Below are 19,031 nucleotides of genomic sequence, written 5' to 3' on the forward strand. Positions count from 1 at the left end.
AAACGGTCCAGACATGCCTGGGTTGTCCAGACCGTAACTCCCAAACGCCGTTGACACACCCACTGACCGCCTTCACCTGTCACTCAGGCAGAGGCGATCGCACAAGTGAGATGCCATCGCATCTTCCTGTGTGCACACATGCAGTGCGGCTGCTGCGCGTGCGGACACTTCACTGGGCTTCAGCCTGCATACACTGCCACGACCAGGTCTGAATTAGGCCCTTCGTACTGTGCATGCAAGGTGGGAGCAGTCACAGTCTACTTGTCTTATATTCTGCATTGTCCCCTTTAAATTACAGACTTGCTTTAGAACCCGACATGCACAGCACAACATATTTTAATAAGTTATATCACTAAAAATACTTTTGTGGTATGTAAAAATGAATGGTCTTTAACCATTACTTGGGCACTCCCCTGTTGGAGAATGATGTCCAAGTGTACTGTTGGGCCATGTTCAATACTACAGCCATCATTCTAGACATGTGAGCAAGCACTGCTGTGGTGCTATAATCTTACTTACCCATTCAATGGCACCCTGGACTGGTTCTGTGAACTCTGTGTACTGGATATTCCTGCATTGCTTGCTATGGATACATATGACTGTTGCAGCTGTAAAAAAAAAAAAAAGACAGTAAAACAATAATATATAACGCTGACAAGCCTAACTGCACACAGATACCTACTCTTACTGTATATTCACTTTAAAGCGTTAGATTTAGATTTTTTTACTGTATACATTTGGTGCCAAACGTGTAATGTAGCAGTAAAGTGACTGGTTAGAAAATGGACACATAAGTTGTATTTTCGGCCAGGCGGGCGAAGGATGTGGGATGCAGTGCCATTAACCCCTTTGCCTTGAATCGAAATCCCCCCTATGTGATCTGCATTACCAGATGGACTTGGACATTATTATTATTATTTAAACAAAAATGTATTAGCAAAACACTGTAGTACAGAACCAGCTTTCTGCATGCAATCATTCAATAAATATATAGTTTGTAGGTCATTACCAAATTTGACCAAAAAGGCTGAAGATTTGATGTTAAACCACTTAGACCTTGAATCTTGAGTTTGCTTCCCATTTCTCCTGCAGAGTCCACAGGTTATCCACAGGGTAAACATTGGGATAAGAGGTAGCGTCAGCAGATTGACACCAACGATCAAAGCTTTCGGTCTCCCAGAATGCAATGGGCCAGTCCCCTATATCCCTGCCTCCTGGCTCAGGCATTTCAGTTTTTTTGGTGATGCGGTAGGAGCCAGACCACGATCTTTGTGCTGCTGATTTTGGCAGCCGTAAGCTTATTTAATTTATTTTTATAGTGTTATGTTTTTTGAGCGAGTTTTCTAAAAAGCGTCTTACACGCACCTTAGAAAGAGTCGCTCCAACAACTCTCCGCCAGGTCACGACAACACTTACCCAAGTGTACAGTGCTGTTTCGGCGGGCATCTGTGTAGGATGTACTAGCAAGTCCAGCGGACGCTACCAGGCTGTGGCTGGAACACGGGGAGAAGGTAAGGCGTCTGTTCCGCTTAGCGGGGGAGACGCAAGACACAGATGTACTGTTTTCGGGAAGGAGACTACCGAACAGTAGCCAATGTGGCTGCCACCTCGGGTGCACAAGCACTAGGTCCCAGAGATCATAGGCTCCAGGGATTAGTGTGAGGCCAAGATCCCTGGGGTTGATGTCAGCAGTGGGGAATAAGACGCTCCCCTGGTCGCTATTCCCCCCTTGGTTCATGACCAGTTTCCTCTGGAGTTTCCAGCCATGAACTGATTTCCAGCTTCCGTCTGAGATGCTGTGCATCTAAAAAGGACCCAGTTGCAGCATAGGCGGCTGTGTGACTGGTGCGTCTGTGTTCACTGTAGGTTCACTGGGCGTTTGTGTACACTATTAGCGTCTGGATTCACTCAGCATTCACTAATGTATTGATCAATCCTGGAAGCGGGGTGATACAGCACTAAGTCTCTACCTACCATTAAGTATGAGTAGTTGGATAAGTGCCTGATGTATATGAGACTACTGCTGCTGTTTCTTTCGCGGTGAGACTGAATTGTTTAAAAGTCCTATATAAGATAATGCAGTAATATGCTTCTCCTATATACTTGAAATGTATCTGTAGTTGAATATGTGCTTATATTGCTTATTATACTAATGTATAACCTGTGACTGATTGCTGACTTTACTATTTCTGTCAGTTTCTGTGTATTCCGATCCTCAATGCTGGTGCAAAGCAGGGAGGGATCGGATTATATGTCACTTTAACAAATTTTAAAATGATTTTAGTCACAAATTGTGCAGTTAACACTGTACAGGTGTGTTTTGTTTATCATGTCTGAGAGAGGCAGGGGTGAAGAGGATACACTCTCCACAGCAGCACCAACACTCATTTCATGTTTGTCTTTCAAAGCTGGGTTAACCTCTCAGGATCTGGTTCAAAATGGATTATGTGCAAACCGTTTTAGCTTTCACCAAAGTCTCCTGAATAATCCACGGCAGGCAGAGGTTCAAGTTGAACCCACATGGGCTACTTTTGCACAGACATTGGGGGTCATTCCGAGTTGTTCGCTCGTTGCCGATTTTCGCAACGGAGCGATTAAGGCAAAAATGCGCATGCTACGCAGTGCGCATGCGCTAAGTAATTTAGCACAAAACTTAGTAGATTTACTCACGTCCAAACGAAGAATTTTCATCGTTGAAGTGATCGGAGTGTGATTGACAGGAAGTGCGTGTTTCTGGGCGGAAACTGACCGTTTTCTGGGAGTGTGCGGAAAAACGCAGGTGTGCCAGGATAAAACACAGGAGTGTCTGGAGAAACGGGGGAGTGGCTGGCCGAACGCAGGGCGTGTTTCTGACGTCAAACCAGGAACGAAACGGGCTGAGCTGATCGCAGTGTAGGAGTAAGTCTCGAACTACACAGAAACTGCTAAGAATTATTTATTCGCAATTCTGCTACTCTTTCGTTCGCAATTCTGCTAAGCGAAGATACACTCCCAGAGGGCGGCGGCCTAGCGTGTGCAATGCTGCTAAAAGCAGCTAGCGAGCGAACAACTCGGAATGAGGGCCATTATCCAGTATAGCTGAGCGGATAATACCAGCTCCTATACCAGGGATAGGTTACCCTATTAACCCTTACATGCAACATTCCCCTGGGATTTATCACATCCGGTCCATGAAACCAGTTCAAATTTGCTCGGACAATGCAACGACAGTAGCGTACCTCAATCATCAGGGAGGAACTCGCAGCCAAAAAGCAATGAAGGAGGTAAGCCACACATTAAGGTGGGCAGAACTTCATCATCCAGCCTTGTCCGCAGTGTTCATTTCGGGAGTCCTAAACTGGGAAGCGGATTTTCTCAATCGTCACGCCATTCGTCCCGCCGACATGCCATTTGCATGAATGAAAACGAATGGGCTTTACAACAAAGTTCCTACATACGGATCAAGAACAAAGAATCCCAGAGCGACCTTTGTGGATGCCCTGCCAGTAAGATGGGACTTTCGTCTGTCCTATGTGTTTCCACCAATCGCCCTGTTGCCCAGGGTGATGCGAAAGGTAAAACAAGGAAATGGCGTTGTGATACTAATAACTCCGGCTTGGCCCAGAAAACATTGGTACACAGATTCGCAGAGGCTGTCGATGGATGCTCCATTCCTACTCCCTCAACGTCCAGATCTACGGTCTCATGGTCCTTGCTATTACAAGCACCTGAATCGACTGTCTTTGACGGCGTGGCTCTTGAGACTTCCATCCTGAAAGCAAGAGGATTCTCACAACAGGTAATTCAAACAATGTTCAGAGCAAGAAAACCATCCTCAACTCGCATTTATCACCGAATATGGCAAGCCTATATTCAATGGTGCAGTGACCAGAAATTTGACCCTAGGTCTTTCAGAGTCCCAGCATTCCTTCAGGCAGGAATGGACAAAAGGTCTACGGGTGGCTTCCTTGAGAATGCAGGTGTCAGCATTGACTCCAAAAGAAAATTGCTAACCTACAGGATGTTCACACTTTTTTCCAGGGAATGCTTCACATCCAACCTCCTTTTGTTACTCCTACAGTACCTTGGGATTAAATTTAGTCCTAAGCGTTTCATGTTGCTCCATTTGAACCACTAAAGCAAGTGGATCTTAAATAGTGGACAGCTAACTTTCTCTTTCTACTGGCTATTGCTTCAGCTAGAAGAGTTTCAGATTTAGGGGCATTATTATGCTGGCCTCTATGGCCCGGAGATCCCCCAACCACATGTGTACTGGCGGCCGCGGCGCTGAAGGGATTAACCCTCAGCTGCCCAGTGACATTTTAATGGACAAATTGGTGCTTGGTGCCATGTTCTGTAAATGCATGTTTATTGATGTGTTTTAACTTATCATGTAGTGCTCTGTGCCCAGTTGTAGGATTGTATGTTTAAATGTATTTATAGTTAAGGTGTGGTCACATGTATTTTAAAAGGGAAAAATGCACTTTCTATATATGATGAATAAGGATCCACTATCTTCTGTGACTAGGAAATGGGATGCTAATTGCCCTCTCCTAACAGATCTGGTGACAAAAACCTTTTCATGTTGGGCAGTGCACAGCAGGTAATGGCTGGGAGTGTGAGTTCCTCAGGGAAAGATGTTAATCACGGGGAATTTCCTTATTCCATATGTAAAGTGGTATGGGTTTGGAACCTGTATTTATTTATGTAGCTGGTTTGATTGATATACGAATCCTGAATGGTATATGCAGGAAGGATGAGGAACATTTGTTTGCAAAATCAAATACAAACCGTATTTTGAAGCTATGTGATAAATTTATCAAAGGTGAATTGTAAACCACCAGGTGGTAAGCAATGGAGTTAAAATGACACCAAACTGTGACAGGAAGGAGGAAATTGCTTCATTCACTTATATCCTTTTAAAATGTGATTTATTTATTTTATTTTGTAAGATATCCTGATTGGATGGAAAGGACTCAGGGGGGAGAACTACCCCCTGAGATGCATTGTGGTTTTACTGTATAAAAAGAGGAGGCCTGTGAGCTTCTAGGTGTATTATACCAACTACTTTCTGCTGTAAACATCTGCTGTATTGCTGAGTCTTTTTGAGGACTGCATTGGGCAAATAAAACATGTTCTGCCTCCAGACGATCGCTTCATCTTGGGACCTGCAGAGCTAGGCGAAACCTAGCTCCGTTTCCTTGCTGTCCAGGGTACACTCAGCATCTCCAAGCTCCGCCTGCTACCGTGCTGTGCTTCGGCAAGCGACGACTGGGGATTCAACAACAACACACAGGGGTGGTAAGACAGTGTGTCGAAGCATACAGAGCAGAACCGTGGTTCCAGATGCCATAGCTATTAGGAGTCTGGTGGTGGCAGCGTAGTACCCGCCCAGTGCGCAGTGGATGGAGTCAGTAACAGGCGGTTACTGATGGTAAGCGGCAATCCCCTAATAGGCCAGGTCCCGTGTGACCTAAATCTCCATTCTGTGACTGGCGGGCGGAACGCGAAGCGGTGAGGGCTCCCGTACGGGACTGTCCGGTCACATCCTCGTCTGATTTTTCATCCAGATAGAGCGGTTCTCAGAACCAAATCTGGTTATCTTCCTAAAGTGGTGTCTAAATTCCACCTTACCAAAGAAATTGTAGTCCCAGCCTTCCAAGGGCCGGACCTTTCTGCGGGAGATGCATCATTGGACGTAGTCTGTGCCTTAAGGATCTACGTGGATCGTACCAGTGTCATCAGAAATACGTAGTTATGGTAGACTTACCGTCGATAACGCTATTTCTCCTAAGTCCACAGTATCCAAGGAATAAACATTGGGATATGAGGTAGCGTCAGTGGATTTGCACCAACGATCACAGCTTTCGGCCTCCCAATGTTCCAGTCCCCTATATCCCCGCCTCCTGGCTCAGGCAATTCAGTTGTTTTCCAAAGCTCAAGGCAGGAGCATCATAGAAAGCCCTAATCAGGCGAGAAGAACACACATGCACACCCTTCTGTACAAGAAGGAAGAGGTTAGTAGGTGAAGGGATCCTCAAATCAGGTGCGTCAGGGTGGGATCCCTGTGGATACTGTGGATTTAGGAGAAATAGAGTTATCGACGGTAAGTCTACCATGACTACGTATTTCTCCTGCAGGGTCCACAGGTTATGCAGGATGAAAATTGGGATGCCCCAAAACAAATTTAGTGGTGGGGGACGCTCCTGATTGGACTGGAGAATCCTTCGCCCAAATTCAGCGTCCTGAGAGGCAAAGGTATCAAAGGCATAATGTCTAATGAATGTGTTAATGGAAGACCATGTGGCTGCCTTACATATCTGTTCTGCTGAAGCACCACGTTGTGCTGCCCATGACGGACCTACCTTACGAGCAGAGTGGGCAGAGACATTAGCCAGAACAGGGAGATCAGCTTGAGAATATGCTTCTGAAATAGTCATTCGAAGCCACCTCGCCAGTGTCTACTTGTCAGCAGTCCATCCTCTCTTGTGAAATCCGTAGAGAACGAAGAGAGAATCTGTCTTTTGTTGACCGGGGCGGATTCACAGATGGACGCAATAAACATCACTGCTGCGTCTCTGACCGCAACAGTTATGGGAGAATATGCTAACGCAGAAGGAGGCGTCTGACGGAAAAAGACGCCTGCCGCCATCGCAGATCAGAGTGTTGTGTCCTAAGACACTGCATCGGATCATCTATGAGAGTGGATCATCTGCGAGATCATTGGCCATTTTATTATAATTAGCCCTCATAGCTCTTTAGATGAGGCCAGGATGTCCATGGCCTTGGCACTCCCAAAAAACAGGGGAGACGCCTCTAGTTTCGGGAACTCTGCCCAGCTCAGTCTACTCCCTGCCCCCGAACAGCTGCAGCCTGTCAATCAGGACCCTATGCATGTGCCCCACCATCAGAGCTGTACGCAAATCTGAAGCCTCACGGTCCTGTTTGTTTTGTTAGTCTGTCTTCTCTGTGGGTTATGCTGGTGAACTTTGGCGGTGTGCTAGTCACCACCATCTTGCCACCTGGCTTCTTTACAGCTGGTGGTCTGGTTTTCCCTGCTGTTTTGGAACTACTGCATTCTGTTGGCTTGGTAGCTACCAAGCCAACTTTCTCCTGTTGGCTTGGTAGCTCCTGTGGTACATTCCACATTCTGCATCTGTTTCTGGCAGGTCTGTATTTATCAGTGGTTGTATTCCTCAAATATGGAAAGCTCTCTGCAATAGATCCTCCAGGCTATTGATGCAAATATTCAGAGGCTTCTCACTAAGTTTGGACCTGTAGGTGGCTATCCTTTCTTCCTGCTACAAGCCTTGGAAGATTTGTGAAGCGGTTGGGTTTGATGACCCATCCAATTTCTGAATCTGCAGTCTCACATTTTGTATGACTGATTATGTCTTGGATGTATCCTTCCTAATGTCTGTGATCATACCCAAGTTGCTAACTACATTGTCCTTAAGTGTTCTGACTTTGCTGTGGTCCTTCAAAAGATCCATTCTACAATCCTATTGGGTTCGCTGAGACTCCAGGATTTGTCGTTACAGAACTCTATGTGCTCTCCTGCTTGTCCTAGAGTGGGCTGCGATGGGACTGTTCCTTCATTTTCATCCTTTTAAGGGGCTGAGGCCTGGCCGGACTAGTGTTCTGAAGTCAACTGTTTGCCTGTTTGCATGCCTTCTCTACCCTTTTTATTTTTTTTTATTGCTATGAAAATGTACATACTGTAATTTTTTATTAGGACTTACATTATTTTTATTTGTTTTGTGCTACATATATGGCTGGCTGTAAAATAATAATTCTTTATGGGAGGAAATCCATTTTCATATGGTGCGGTAGAGCTGGGCCTAGCCGAACTTAAGCTTAGGGTCATTTAGTGCGTTGTCCTTGTCATTTATGTAGCTTTACCATCCTTTAGTTGGGTTGGGTGTTCTTAGGTAGTTCGTGTAGTTTACAGGATACAAGTATATGTACCTAGTTTGGTGTTAGGTTATACAGGGTGGGAGGTTATGGGAAGGTTCGCTATGGGTGTTTTTGTTTAGTTGTGTTATTATGGCTAATGTGCTTTGTTTTATAGTTTTCTTTTTGTGGTATGCAATTACTACACTTAGGATTTGTATTGGCGATATATTTGTGTAATCTGTTTTGTGCTCTGTTGAGTTTCTCTTGGACCCCTCTTTGTCCTCAGGATCCGTGAACCTGAATGGCGCCTTTGGGTATTTGTTATATTCCTTCTCTATGTTCTTTATATATCCTGTTGTGTTTATAATAACCTTCCATAATTTATACTGCCATATGAGAGTACCTATGCCACATTTAATTTCCCATGTCTGTATGTTAAGTTTATTTTACTTGTATTTTTGTACTCTTTAAAAACTTGTAATAAAAATGGCAAGTTATTTTTCTTACAGAGACATAGTATGACACAAAGCCCAAACATACTAACGTTTGCAATGAATCAAAGAAATGAGCAAGAGAAACTTAAGCACGGCTTCTTTAGGTGCAGGGAGTCTTGATATATATATATATATATATATATATATATATATATATATTTATTTGCTGTGTGAATTACTCTTGGCCTCTTAAACCAGGAGCGGACACATGGAAGGACATTATCTGCTACATAGGATCAGCATGGTGACACAGCTGTGCGCAGGTTTCCTTGCATTTTCCCAAAAACATATTGATAACTTTGTTCATTCACTAACCTGGATACCATACTGAGCAGGCAGGACAGCATAACCCATGTTTCCAGTCCCAGTAGCAGGTGTCAGCACAGTACCGGGAGGAAGGTTAAGGTTGGGCTGGATCTGTGCCAGTGGTGTAGCAGGCATTAGAAGTCGCTGCTGTGGTTGGCTCGTAGTCACTATCTGCGAAGATGCACTAATTGTCTTTGGGACAACCTAAAGTGGGTGGATAAGTAATCAGTAATAAAAGTATGTAAACCAAATCACAAAACAACATGTAATATAGCAATGTAAGCAAACTGTTTCCAAATGCATTTAAGGATACATTGTATGAATTTCTGTATTTTCTGTTGGGCATACGCTTGAATGCATGCTACGGACTGACTGCTATTATCTAACAAACTGCAAAAGGGTAAAATGTGCAATAACCCATAAAAGCAACCAGCTTAGATAAATCTAGGGATAGTTTGACAAATAAACCAAATGTTTGCTTAGTAACATAATTCTGCTTCTTCTATGCAAAGGAGATACACACACTGGTGCATAGTGTTCATAGAGGATCTGGTATTATCACTTTAAAGAAAAGCTTATATTCCGCAGAATAAAGTTCTCATTTTATTATGTACTCATTCTACCATAATCAAGTCTCCTTACTGGCCGTCGAGTCTGAGCAGTCAGGCAGGGACTAACGGGAACACGGATGTCTCGGCGGCACCCGGTGGTCCGCTAGGTTCTGGAATCAGGTGTACACCGCGCACGCGCCGCAGCTACCTGACACAGGACATTACAGAGAGGCCTTCAGTGCACTATGGATTTGTGGCACAACATGGCATTACCAAAGCACCGGGAGTACTAACGGATGACACCAAGTGCCGGGATCTGCACCATCTCACGGCAGAAGGATGAGTACTGTACCTGGGGAGTCGGGACACTGGCTTTCCAGAACAGATACCCAGGACATCACCATTTTTTCTTGCATCCAACCGAGTTAAGCCGATAACACTGGAACAATCATTGGGAACCAAAGAACAATGGCCACCAATTTCTGACTGATATTTTCATATTATTAGTTTATTTTTCAGCCTTGATTTCAATCTGTATTTGTAATTGTGTGTACCCAGTGAAATATTGTTATTGTTTTTCACAAATACGATACCTATACATGTCTGAGCACCGGGTCTCAATAAAAGGCATTAGATAAACACAGCGTGCATTTTGCCATTCGCTTCCACCCCACATAAGGAGGTGAGCTCAGGTACTACCATATCATTATACTCATTCCATGTTGCATCTGCAGGAGAATAAAAGTCTTTGCCCACAAACCGTATTATAGAAAAATGATTGAGGGAGAATAAGAACCTAATTTTCTCCTAAATTTTTAAGATCATTATACATAGGAGAAACAATATTAAGGGTGGTGTTTATCAAAACTTGGAGAGAGATAAAATTGTTAGAGATCAAGTACCAATCAGCCCCTATAATTTTTTGAACATAGCCTGTAATGTAAGGCAGAAGCTGATTGGCTGGTACATAACCTGTCACAATGTTATCTCTCTCTGAGCTTTGATAAATACCCCCCTTAATCTTCGTTAAGAAATCACAAAAGTGTTTTTTAAGCGGCTAAACCCGGAGTGCAGAGCGTAAACCTCACGTTAAAACCCCCCATTCTGAACAGAGCCCCCAGTTTTCCCATCACTTTAGTCAGGAGATCGGGCACGCATTAACAATTGAATTTCCCCTACTAAGCCATTAGATATGGTGTGCTTTTGGCTATATAGTCTAAATGAGACACAAACTTAAAAGTATAAATTCAATATAATATTAAAGAACAATGTGCATTTTTTTTTCCGGGTGTAGCATGCAGGCTGTCGGGGTCCTAGCGCACAGCATACCGGCGCCTGAATCCCGCCAGCGTGGCGAGCGCAAATGAGCCCCTTGCGGGCTCAGTGGCGCACGCTATTCTCCCACCAGAGGGGTCGTGGACCCCCAAGAGGGAGAAACGGTGTCGGTATGCCGGCTGTCAGGATTCCGGCACCGGTATACTGTGCGCCGGGACTCCGACAGCCTGCAAACTGAAGACCACCCTTTTTTTTCAGCATGGTATAACAGGTATAAGCAGTTTTGTTTTGGTCCATACATAATCCGGTTAACACAGTTCATTCCATTATTTACTAAAGTATTGTTATTGAATGATGCATGCTTACAGACAAGAGAAAAGCAATCAAAACACCAAGCAATAATTTGGCACATTCAGACTCACTTGTTTGACAGCTGGAGCTGGGACAATGGGAACAGACATCCGTGCATGAGTTGCATTGACCACCATTGGTTTTGCTGAAGAATCCACCAAACAAGAAAGAGAGAATTCCTTATTACTACTATTCCAATAATATCGCACTGGCATTACTACAAAATGCACCAAGAAAATGTATGTGTATAACACAAAATTTTAAAATAAATAAATAAATAAATAAATAAATAGGATTTTAATTAACTACCGGTAAATCCTTTTTCTCGTAGTCCGTAGAGGATGCTGGGGTCCACATTAGTACCATGGGGTATAGATGGGTCCACTAGGAGCCACTGGCACTATAATAGTTTGAGAGTGTGAGCTGGTTCCTCCCTCTATGCCCCTCCTACCAGACTCAGTCTAGAAACTGTTCCAGAGGAGACGGACAACTTTGAGAGAAGGATTTTACACAGATAGTGGCGAGATTCACACCAGCTCACACACAAGGCAAACCAAGCTAACTAGCTTGAAACATCAGCAACGGCTGAACAGTATTACTTACCAAGTAACAAAACAATACTTAACCAAGAACTAAGCAGTACTGAACTAAGTAACCACTGCAGGATCACGAAGCGCTGGGCGGGCGCCCAGCATCCTCTACGGACTACAAGAAAAGGATTTACCGGTAGGTAATTAAAATCTTATTTTTTCTTAAGACCTAGAGGATGCTGGGGTCCACATTAGTACCATGGGGATGTACCAAAGTTTCCAGAACGGGAGGGAGAGCGCGGAGGCTCCTGCAGAACTGATTAACCAAACTTAAGGTCCTCAGCGACCAAAGTATTGAACTTGTAGAACCTTGCAAACGTGTTCGACCCAGACCAAGTAGCCACTCGGCAAAGCTGTAAAGCCGAGACACCCCGGGCAGCCGCCCAGGACGAACCCACCTTACGAGTAGAGTGGGCCTTAACAGACTTAGGACACGGCAATTCTGCCATAGAATACGCATGCTGAATAGTGAACCTGATCCAGCAAGAGATCGTCTGCTTAGAAGCAGGACACCCAAGTTTCTTGGGATCATAGCAGGACAAACAGAGAGTCCGATTTTCTGTGACGAGCAGTCCTCTTCACACAGATTTTCAGAACCCTTACAACATCCAAGGACTTTGATGAAATTGAGTCAGTAGCAACTGGAACCACAATAGGTTGGTTGATATGAAATGCTGACACAACCTTCGGAAGGAACTGCTGACGTGACCGGAGCTCAGCTCTATCTTCATGGAAGATCAAGTAGGGGCTCTTACAAGACAAAGCCCCCAGCTTCGACACACGTCTAGCAGAAGCTAAGGCCAACAAAGTGACAGCCTTCCATGTGAGAAATTTGACCTCAACCTCCGGTAGAGGCTCGAACCAATCCAATTGGAGGAACTGTAACACCACGTTAAGATCCCAAGGTGCCATAGGCGGCACAAAGGGAGGCTGGATGTGCGGAACCCCTTTCAGAAAAGTCTGAACCGCAGGGAGGGAAGCCAACTGTTTCAGGAAGAAAATGGATAGGGCCGAAATCTGGACCTTTACGGATCCCAACCTCAGGCCCATATCCACACCTGCTTGCAGGAAGAAGAGAAACCTTCCCAGTTGAAACTCCACCATAGGAAACTTCTTGGACTCAAACCAAGATAAATATTTTTTCCAAATACGATGGTAATGTTTAGACGTTACTCCATTCCTAGCCTGCATCAGGGTAGGAATAACCTTGTTCAGAATGTCCTTCCGAGCCAATATCTGGCATTCAACCTCCATGCCGTCAAACGAAGCCGTAAGTCTTGATAAGCGAACGGCCCCTGCCTCGGCTCTTCTAGCAGTACATCCAGAACCGCGTACCAAGCCCTTCTTGGCCAGTCCGGAGCAATGAGGATTGCCTGAACTCTCGTTCTCCTTAGGAGTCTTAGAACTCTTGGAATGAGTGGAAGTGGAGGAAACACGTACACCAACTGGAACACCCACGGAGTCACTAGGGCGTCCACCGCCACGACTTGCGGGTCCCTCGACCTGGAACAATACCGCCGAAGCTTCTTGTTGAGACGAGAGGCCATCATGTCTATTTGGGGTACACCCCCAAAGATCTGTTACCTCCGTGAACACCTCCGGATGGAGTCCCCACTCTCCTGGATGGATATCGTGTCTGCTGAGAAAGTCCGCTTCCCAGTTGTCTACTCCCGGAATGAAGATTGCTGACATAGCCAACGTGTGTTTTTCTGCCCAGAGGATGATTCTGGTTACCTCTGACATTGCAGCTCTGCTCTTCGTTCCGCCCTGTCGGTTTATGTAAGCCACCGTCGTTACATTGTCCGACTGCACCTGAATGGCTTGATCTCGCGGAAGATGGACCGCTTGGAGAAGACCGTTGTAGATGGCTCTTAGTTCCAGAATGTTTATGGAAGGCTGGATTCCAGGCATGACCACCTTCCTGGGAAGGTTACTCCCTGAGTGACTGCGCCCCAGCCCCGGAGACTCGCATCCGTGGTTAGAAGGATCCAGTCCTGAATCCCGAACCTACGGGCCTCCAGAAGGCGAGGTAGTTGTAGCCACCAGAGGAGTGAAATCCTGGCTTTTGACGACAGACGTATTCTCTGGCGCATGTGTAAATGAGATCCCGACCACTTGTCCAGGAGATCCAGTTGGAAGGGCCGATCATGAAACCTTCTGTACTGTAGAGCCTCTAAAGAGGCCACCATCTTCCCCAGAAGGCGAATGCACTGGTGAACCGAAACCCGGGCTGGATTCAGGACATCCCGGACCATTGTTTTTATCACTAATGCGTTCTCCTCCGGGAGAAACACCCTCTGCACTTCCGTGCCGAGGATCATTCCCAGAAAAGACAACCTCCTGGACGGCTCCAAATGTGATTTTGGAAGGTTCAGGATCCAACCGTGTTCCCGGAGATGAGTTGTGAGAACAATGGACTGCAACAACTTCTCCCTGGACGATGCCTTTATCAGCAGATCGTCCAGATATGGGATTATGTTCACCCCTTGTCTGCGAAGAACAATCATCTCCGCCATCACCTTGGTGAACACCCTCGGTGCTGTGGAGAGGCCGAATTGTAATGCCTGAAATTGATAGTGACTGTCCAACAGTGCAAATCTGAGATTAGTCTGGTGCGTCAGCCAAATCGGAATGAGAAGGTACGCATCCTTGATATCCAGGGATACCAGAAATACTTCCTCCTCCAGACCTGAAATCACTGCTCTGAGAGACTCCATTTTGAATTTGAACACCCTCCGGTAAGGGTTCAAAAAATTCAAATTCAAAATTGGTCTGACCGAACCATCTGGTTTTGGTACCACTAAAAGGTTTGAATAATAACCCTTGTTTCGCATACGAGGTGGAACTGGGACAATGACCTGTGACTTTTCCAATTTTAGGATGGCTTCCTGTAGGATAGCCCTGCCTGTCAGCAAAGCTGGCAAGCCTGATTTGAAGAATCGGTGAATCAGGAGTTCTTGAAACTCCTGTCTGTACCCCTGGGACACAATATCCTGTACCCAGGGATCCAGGCCGGACGACACCCAGACGTGTCTGAAACGTCTGAGTCTCGCACCCACCAGCCCGCCCTCCTGGCTTTGAGGTCCACCGTCATGCTGAGGATTTTGAGGAACCAGAAGCAGGTCTCTGGTCCTGGGAGCCTGCGGGTGCAGGCTTTTTGGAGTTTGCCCGACCACCTCTAAAGAAAGTGGTAGGAGGCTTGGACATTTTTATCTTAGCGGTCCGAAAGGACTGCGGCACAGCTGAAGAAAATAGATTCTTACCCGTGGTTGCCGTGGAAATCCACGCATCCCCAAATAGAGCCTGACCTGTGTATGGTAGGTTCTCCACACTTCTCCTGGATTCCGCGTCTGCAGACCAATGGCGCAGCCAGAGTCCACTGCGGCTGAGACCGACATGGAAGATATCTGTGCAGTCAGCATCCCCATGTCCTTCATGGATTCCACTATGAACCCCGCAGAATCCTGTATGTTACGTAAAACCAATTCAATGTCACTTCTATCCATTGTATCCAAAATCCTCTAGTAATGTGCCTGACCACTTTACTATGGCTTTAGAAATCCATGCACAGGCAATAGTGGGTCTTAACGCCACTCCTGAAGCAGTGTAAATGGATTTGAGCGTAGTGTCAATTTTACGATCAGCCGGTTCTTTTAACATGGTAGATCCAGGGACAGGTAAAACCAACATTTTAGACAGATGCGTCCACAACGGGTGGGTTAACCCATTTTTTCCTCTCTTCCTCAGGGAAGCGAAAAGCAACCAGAACCCTTTTTGGGATCTGGAATTTTTTCTCCGGATTTTCATTTTTCAAATTTTAGGATGGCTTCCTGTTTAATTCTTTAGACGCAGGGAAGGTTAGCGAGGCTTTCTTATTGTCAGTGAAGTAAGCCTCCTCAACCTGCTCAGGTGTGGTGTCATTAATATTTAACACACCTCTAATGCCTCAATCATGAGCTGCACCCCCTTAGTAAGGGATGCTGCCCACCTCAGCACCTCCCCATCACCGTCTGCAGTATCAAAATCTGTATCATCTTGCATAATCTGGGCAAGTGCACGTTTCTGTGGGAACATGCTAGAAGATTTTGCAGGAATAGGGACAGAGCCTGACCGAACTACCATAGACTTGTTCAACACCTGAGTTTCAGTCTCACTATTAGCTTCAACAATGGGGATCTGAGACAAAGCATTACAATCCTGTGTACATGGAATGAATCCCTCCTGAGTGGAAACATCTTCTGCAGCATATGACACCGAGTCCCTAGACATGGCTATGCGAGATAGTAAACACCTACACACACACACACACACACACACACACACAGGGAAAATGTCAGACACAGTTTCCCCGCCAAGTATGCCACAGAGAGAAACAGAGATTGGAGCCAACCCACACACAGTGCTTTTTAAGGTAAAACTAATAACACTACCGGCGCCCCTCACAGCGCCGCACCATGTACCGCTGAGCCCCGGAGCGCAGTTAACACAGCGCTCCCTACCCTGTTGCCACTATCTTCACACTGGCTCCCCGCTTGCCAGGGGGCGGCGGTGACTAACTCGCCACTGATCTTCTGGCTCTGTAAGGGGGTGGCGGCATGCTGCTGGGGTGAGCAATCCCCTGTGGCAGCGAACGTTCAATCCCCTCAGGAGCTCAGTGTCCTGTCAGCGGAGATAGTGGCTCACCCCTTAGGGCAGACACTACTCCCCCCCCCCCCCCCCCCTTAGTCCCTCAAAGCAGGAAGGCTGTTGCCAGCAGCCTCCCTGTAAAATAATAAACTCTAAAAAAAAAGTTTTACTAGAGAAATCCTAAAGAGCTCCCCTAGCTGTGACCGGCTATTCCGGTCACATTTTCTAAACTGAGTCTGGTACGAGGGGCATAGAGGGAGGAGCCAGCCCACACTCTCAAACTCTTAAAGTGCCAGTGGCTCCTAGTGGATCCATCTATACCCCATGGTACCAATGTGGACCCCAGCATCCTCTAGGACGTAAGAGAAAGTTTGTTAAAAGCTAAGAAACCTCTCTACACACTATAGCCCTTTATATTTTTAAGGCTGCATTTATACTTAAGATTCATACAATTTGCTATATTGTTGAACTATGTTTATGAATCTGTAGTTTCGTAAACTTCCAAAAAACGTAACTAAGATTAGCTGCAGAAAAATAAAAAAAATAAAAACACCAAAGAAATGTCAGAGCAGTACATTCCATCATTAAATTGTTAGGGCTGCAAACAGCTCCAGTACCTGTTCTTAGATTTAGAAAGCCGTACATTTTAATGAAGAAATGTCATCACAACTACATGTGATTTACCGTATATACTCGAGTATAAGCAGACTTTTTCAGCACTTTTTTTTGTGCTTAAAAAGCCACCTCGGCTTATACTCGAGTCAGTGGCAGTGCAGTGTGAAGGAGGGACACGGAGCGCACAGCGCGCGCCTCTCCTGTGTCCCTCCTGCATCTCCGGCGGCAGCGGCGGGTCTATTAAAGTAAGTACCTGTTCGTGACCTCTGATCACGAACCGGCACTTCCTATAATAGACCCGCCGCAGCCGCTGGAGATGCAGGAGGGACACAGGAGAGGCGCGCGCTGTGCGCTCAGTGTCCCTCCTTCAGAAGACAGCGCGGGATCGACGGAGGGGTAAGTAACAGGCACTGGGGGAGCATATTTGGCACTTGGGGAGGGGGCATATGTGGCAGCATGAGGGGCATATGTGGCAACATGAGGGGCATATCTGGCAGCATGAGGGGCATATCTGGCAGCATGAGGGGCATATCTGGCAGCATGAGGGGCATATCTGGCAGCATGAGGGCATATCTGGCACATCTGGCACTGTGGGGCATATGTGGCAGCATGAGGGGCATATCTGGCAGCATGAGGGCATATCTGGCACTGTGGGGCATATTTGGCAGCATGAGGGCATATCTGGCACTGTGGGGCATATTTGGCAGCATGAGGGCATATCTAGCACATCAGGCACTGTGGGGCATATCTGGCACTGTGGGGGAATATCTGGCAGTATGAGGGCATATCTGGCACTGAGGGCTGTGTACGGCTAGAGCTGCATTTCCCACCCTAGGCTTATACTCGAGTCAATAAGTTTTCGCAGGTTTTTGTGGTAGAATTAGGTGCCTCGGCTTATATTCGGATCGACTTATACTCGAGTATATACGGGTAGTTCTTTAGGTACAAGGCCCACAGTGTTATTGGCTTGCCTGACTGTCCAAGACACAAATTACCCCTGCAAAAATGGAAATCCCTCTAAACCACTACTAATTAAGTGCATGAAAAAAATAAGAATTTACTCACCGGTAATTCTATTTCTCGTAGTCCGTAGTGGATGCTGGGAACTCCGTAAGGACCATGGGGAATAGACGGGCTCCGCAGGAGACTGGGCACTCTAAGAAAGAATTAGGACTACTGGTGTGCACTGGCTCCTCCCTCTATGCCCCTCCTCCAGACCTCAGTTAGGGAAACTGTGCCCGGAAGAGCTGACACAACAAGGAAAGGATTTGGAATCCCGGGTAAGACTCATACCAGCCACACCAATCACACCGTACAACTCGTGATACTATACCCAGTTAACAGTATGAATAACAACTGAGCCTCACTAACAGATGGCTCATAACAATAACCCTTTAGTTAGGCAATAACTATATACAAGTATTGCAGACAATCCGCACTTGGGATGGACGCCCAGCATCCACTACGGACTACGAGAAATAGAATTACCGGTGAGTAAATTCTTATTTTCTCTGACGTCCTAGTGGATGCTGGGAACTCTGTAAGGACCATGGGGATTATACCAAAGCTCCCAAACGGGCGGGAGAGTGCGGATGACTCTGCAGCACCGAATGAGCAAACTCAAGGTCCTCCTCAGCCAGGGTATCAAACTTGTAGAATTTTGCAAACGTGTTTGATCCCGACCAGGTAGCAGCTCGGCAAAGTTCAAAAGCCGAGACCCCTCGGGAAGCCGCCCAAGAAGAGCCCACCTTCCTCGCGGAATGGGCTTTGACTGATTTAGGATGCGGCAGTCCAGCCGCAGAATGTGCAAGTTGAATCGTGGAGCAGATCCAGCGAGCAATAGTCTGCTTAGAAGCAGGAGCACCCAGCTTGTTGGGTGCATGCAGGATAAACAGCGAGTCAATCTTTCTGACTCTAGCCGTCCTGGAAACATAGATTTTCAGGGCCCGGACTACGTCCAGCAACTTGGAGGCCTCCAAGTCCCGAGTAGCCGCAGGCACCACAATAGGTTGGTTCAAGTGAAACGCTGATACCACCTTAGGGAGGAATTGGGGACTCGTCCTCAATTCTGCTCTGTCCATATGGAAGATCAGATAGGAGCTTTTACAGGACAAAGCCGCCAATTCTGACACCCGCCTAGCCGAAGCCAAGGCCAAAAGCATGACCACTTTCCACGTGAGATATTTTAATTCCACGGTCTGAAGTGGCTCAAACCAATGTGATTTTAGGAAATCCAACACAACGTTGAGATCCCAAGGTGCCACTGGGGGCACAAAAGGGAGCTGAATATGCAGCACTCCCTTAACAAACGTCTGAACTTCAGGCAGTGAAGCCAGTTCTTTTTGAAA

General features: G+C 46.3%; 1 protein-coding gene across 1 annotated transcript in view; it reads right to left on the bottom strand.

Annotated features, from left to right (window-relative positions):
• LIN54 (lin-54 DREAM MuvB core complex component) overlaps window positions 1-19,031 on the bottom strand; it is a 157,353-nt gene that overhangs the window by 45,427 nt on the left and 92,895 nt on the right. Inside the window, exons 7-9 of the mRNA XM_063919931.1 lie at window positions 10,924-10,997; window positions 8,685-8,879; window positions 520-608 (exon numbers count right to left, since the gene is read on the bottom strand). Coding sequence (XP_063776001.1) covers window positions 520-608; window positions 8,685-8,879; window positions 10,924-10,997 — 358 coding nt within the window. The remainder of the gene's footprint in view (window positions 1-519; window positions 609-8,684; window positions 8,880-10,923; window positions 10,998-19,031) is intronic.

Source organism: Pseudophryne corroboree, chromosome 1 (assembly GCF_028390025.1).
Source record: "Pseudophryne corroboree isolate aPseCor3 chromosome 1, aPseCor3.hap2, whole genome shotgun sequence".
Classification (NCBI taxonomy): domain Eukaryota; kingdom Metazoa; phylum Chordata; class Amphibia; order Anura; family Myobatrachidae; genus Pseudophryne; species Pseudophryne corroboree.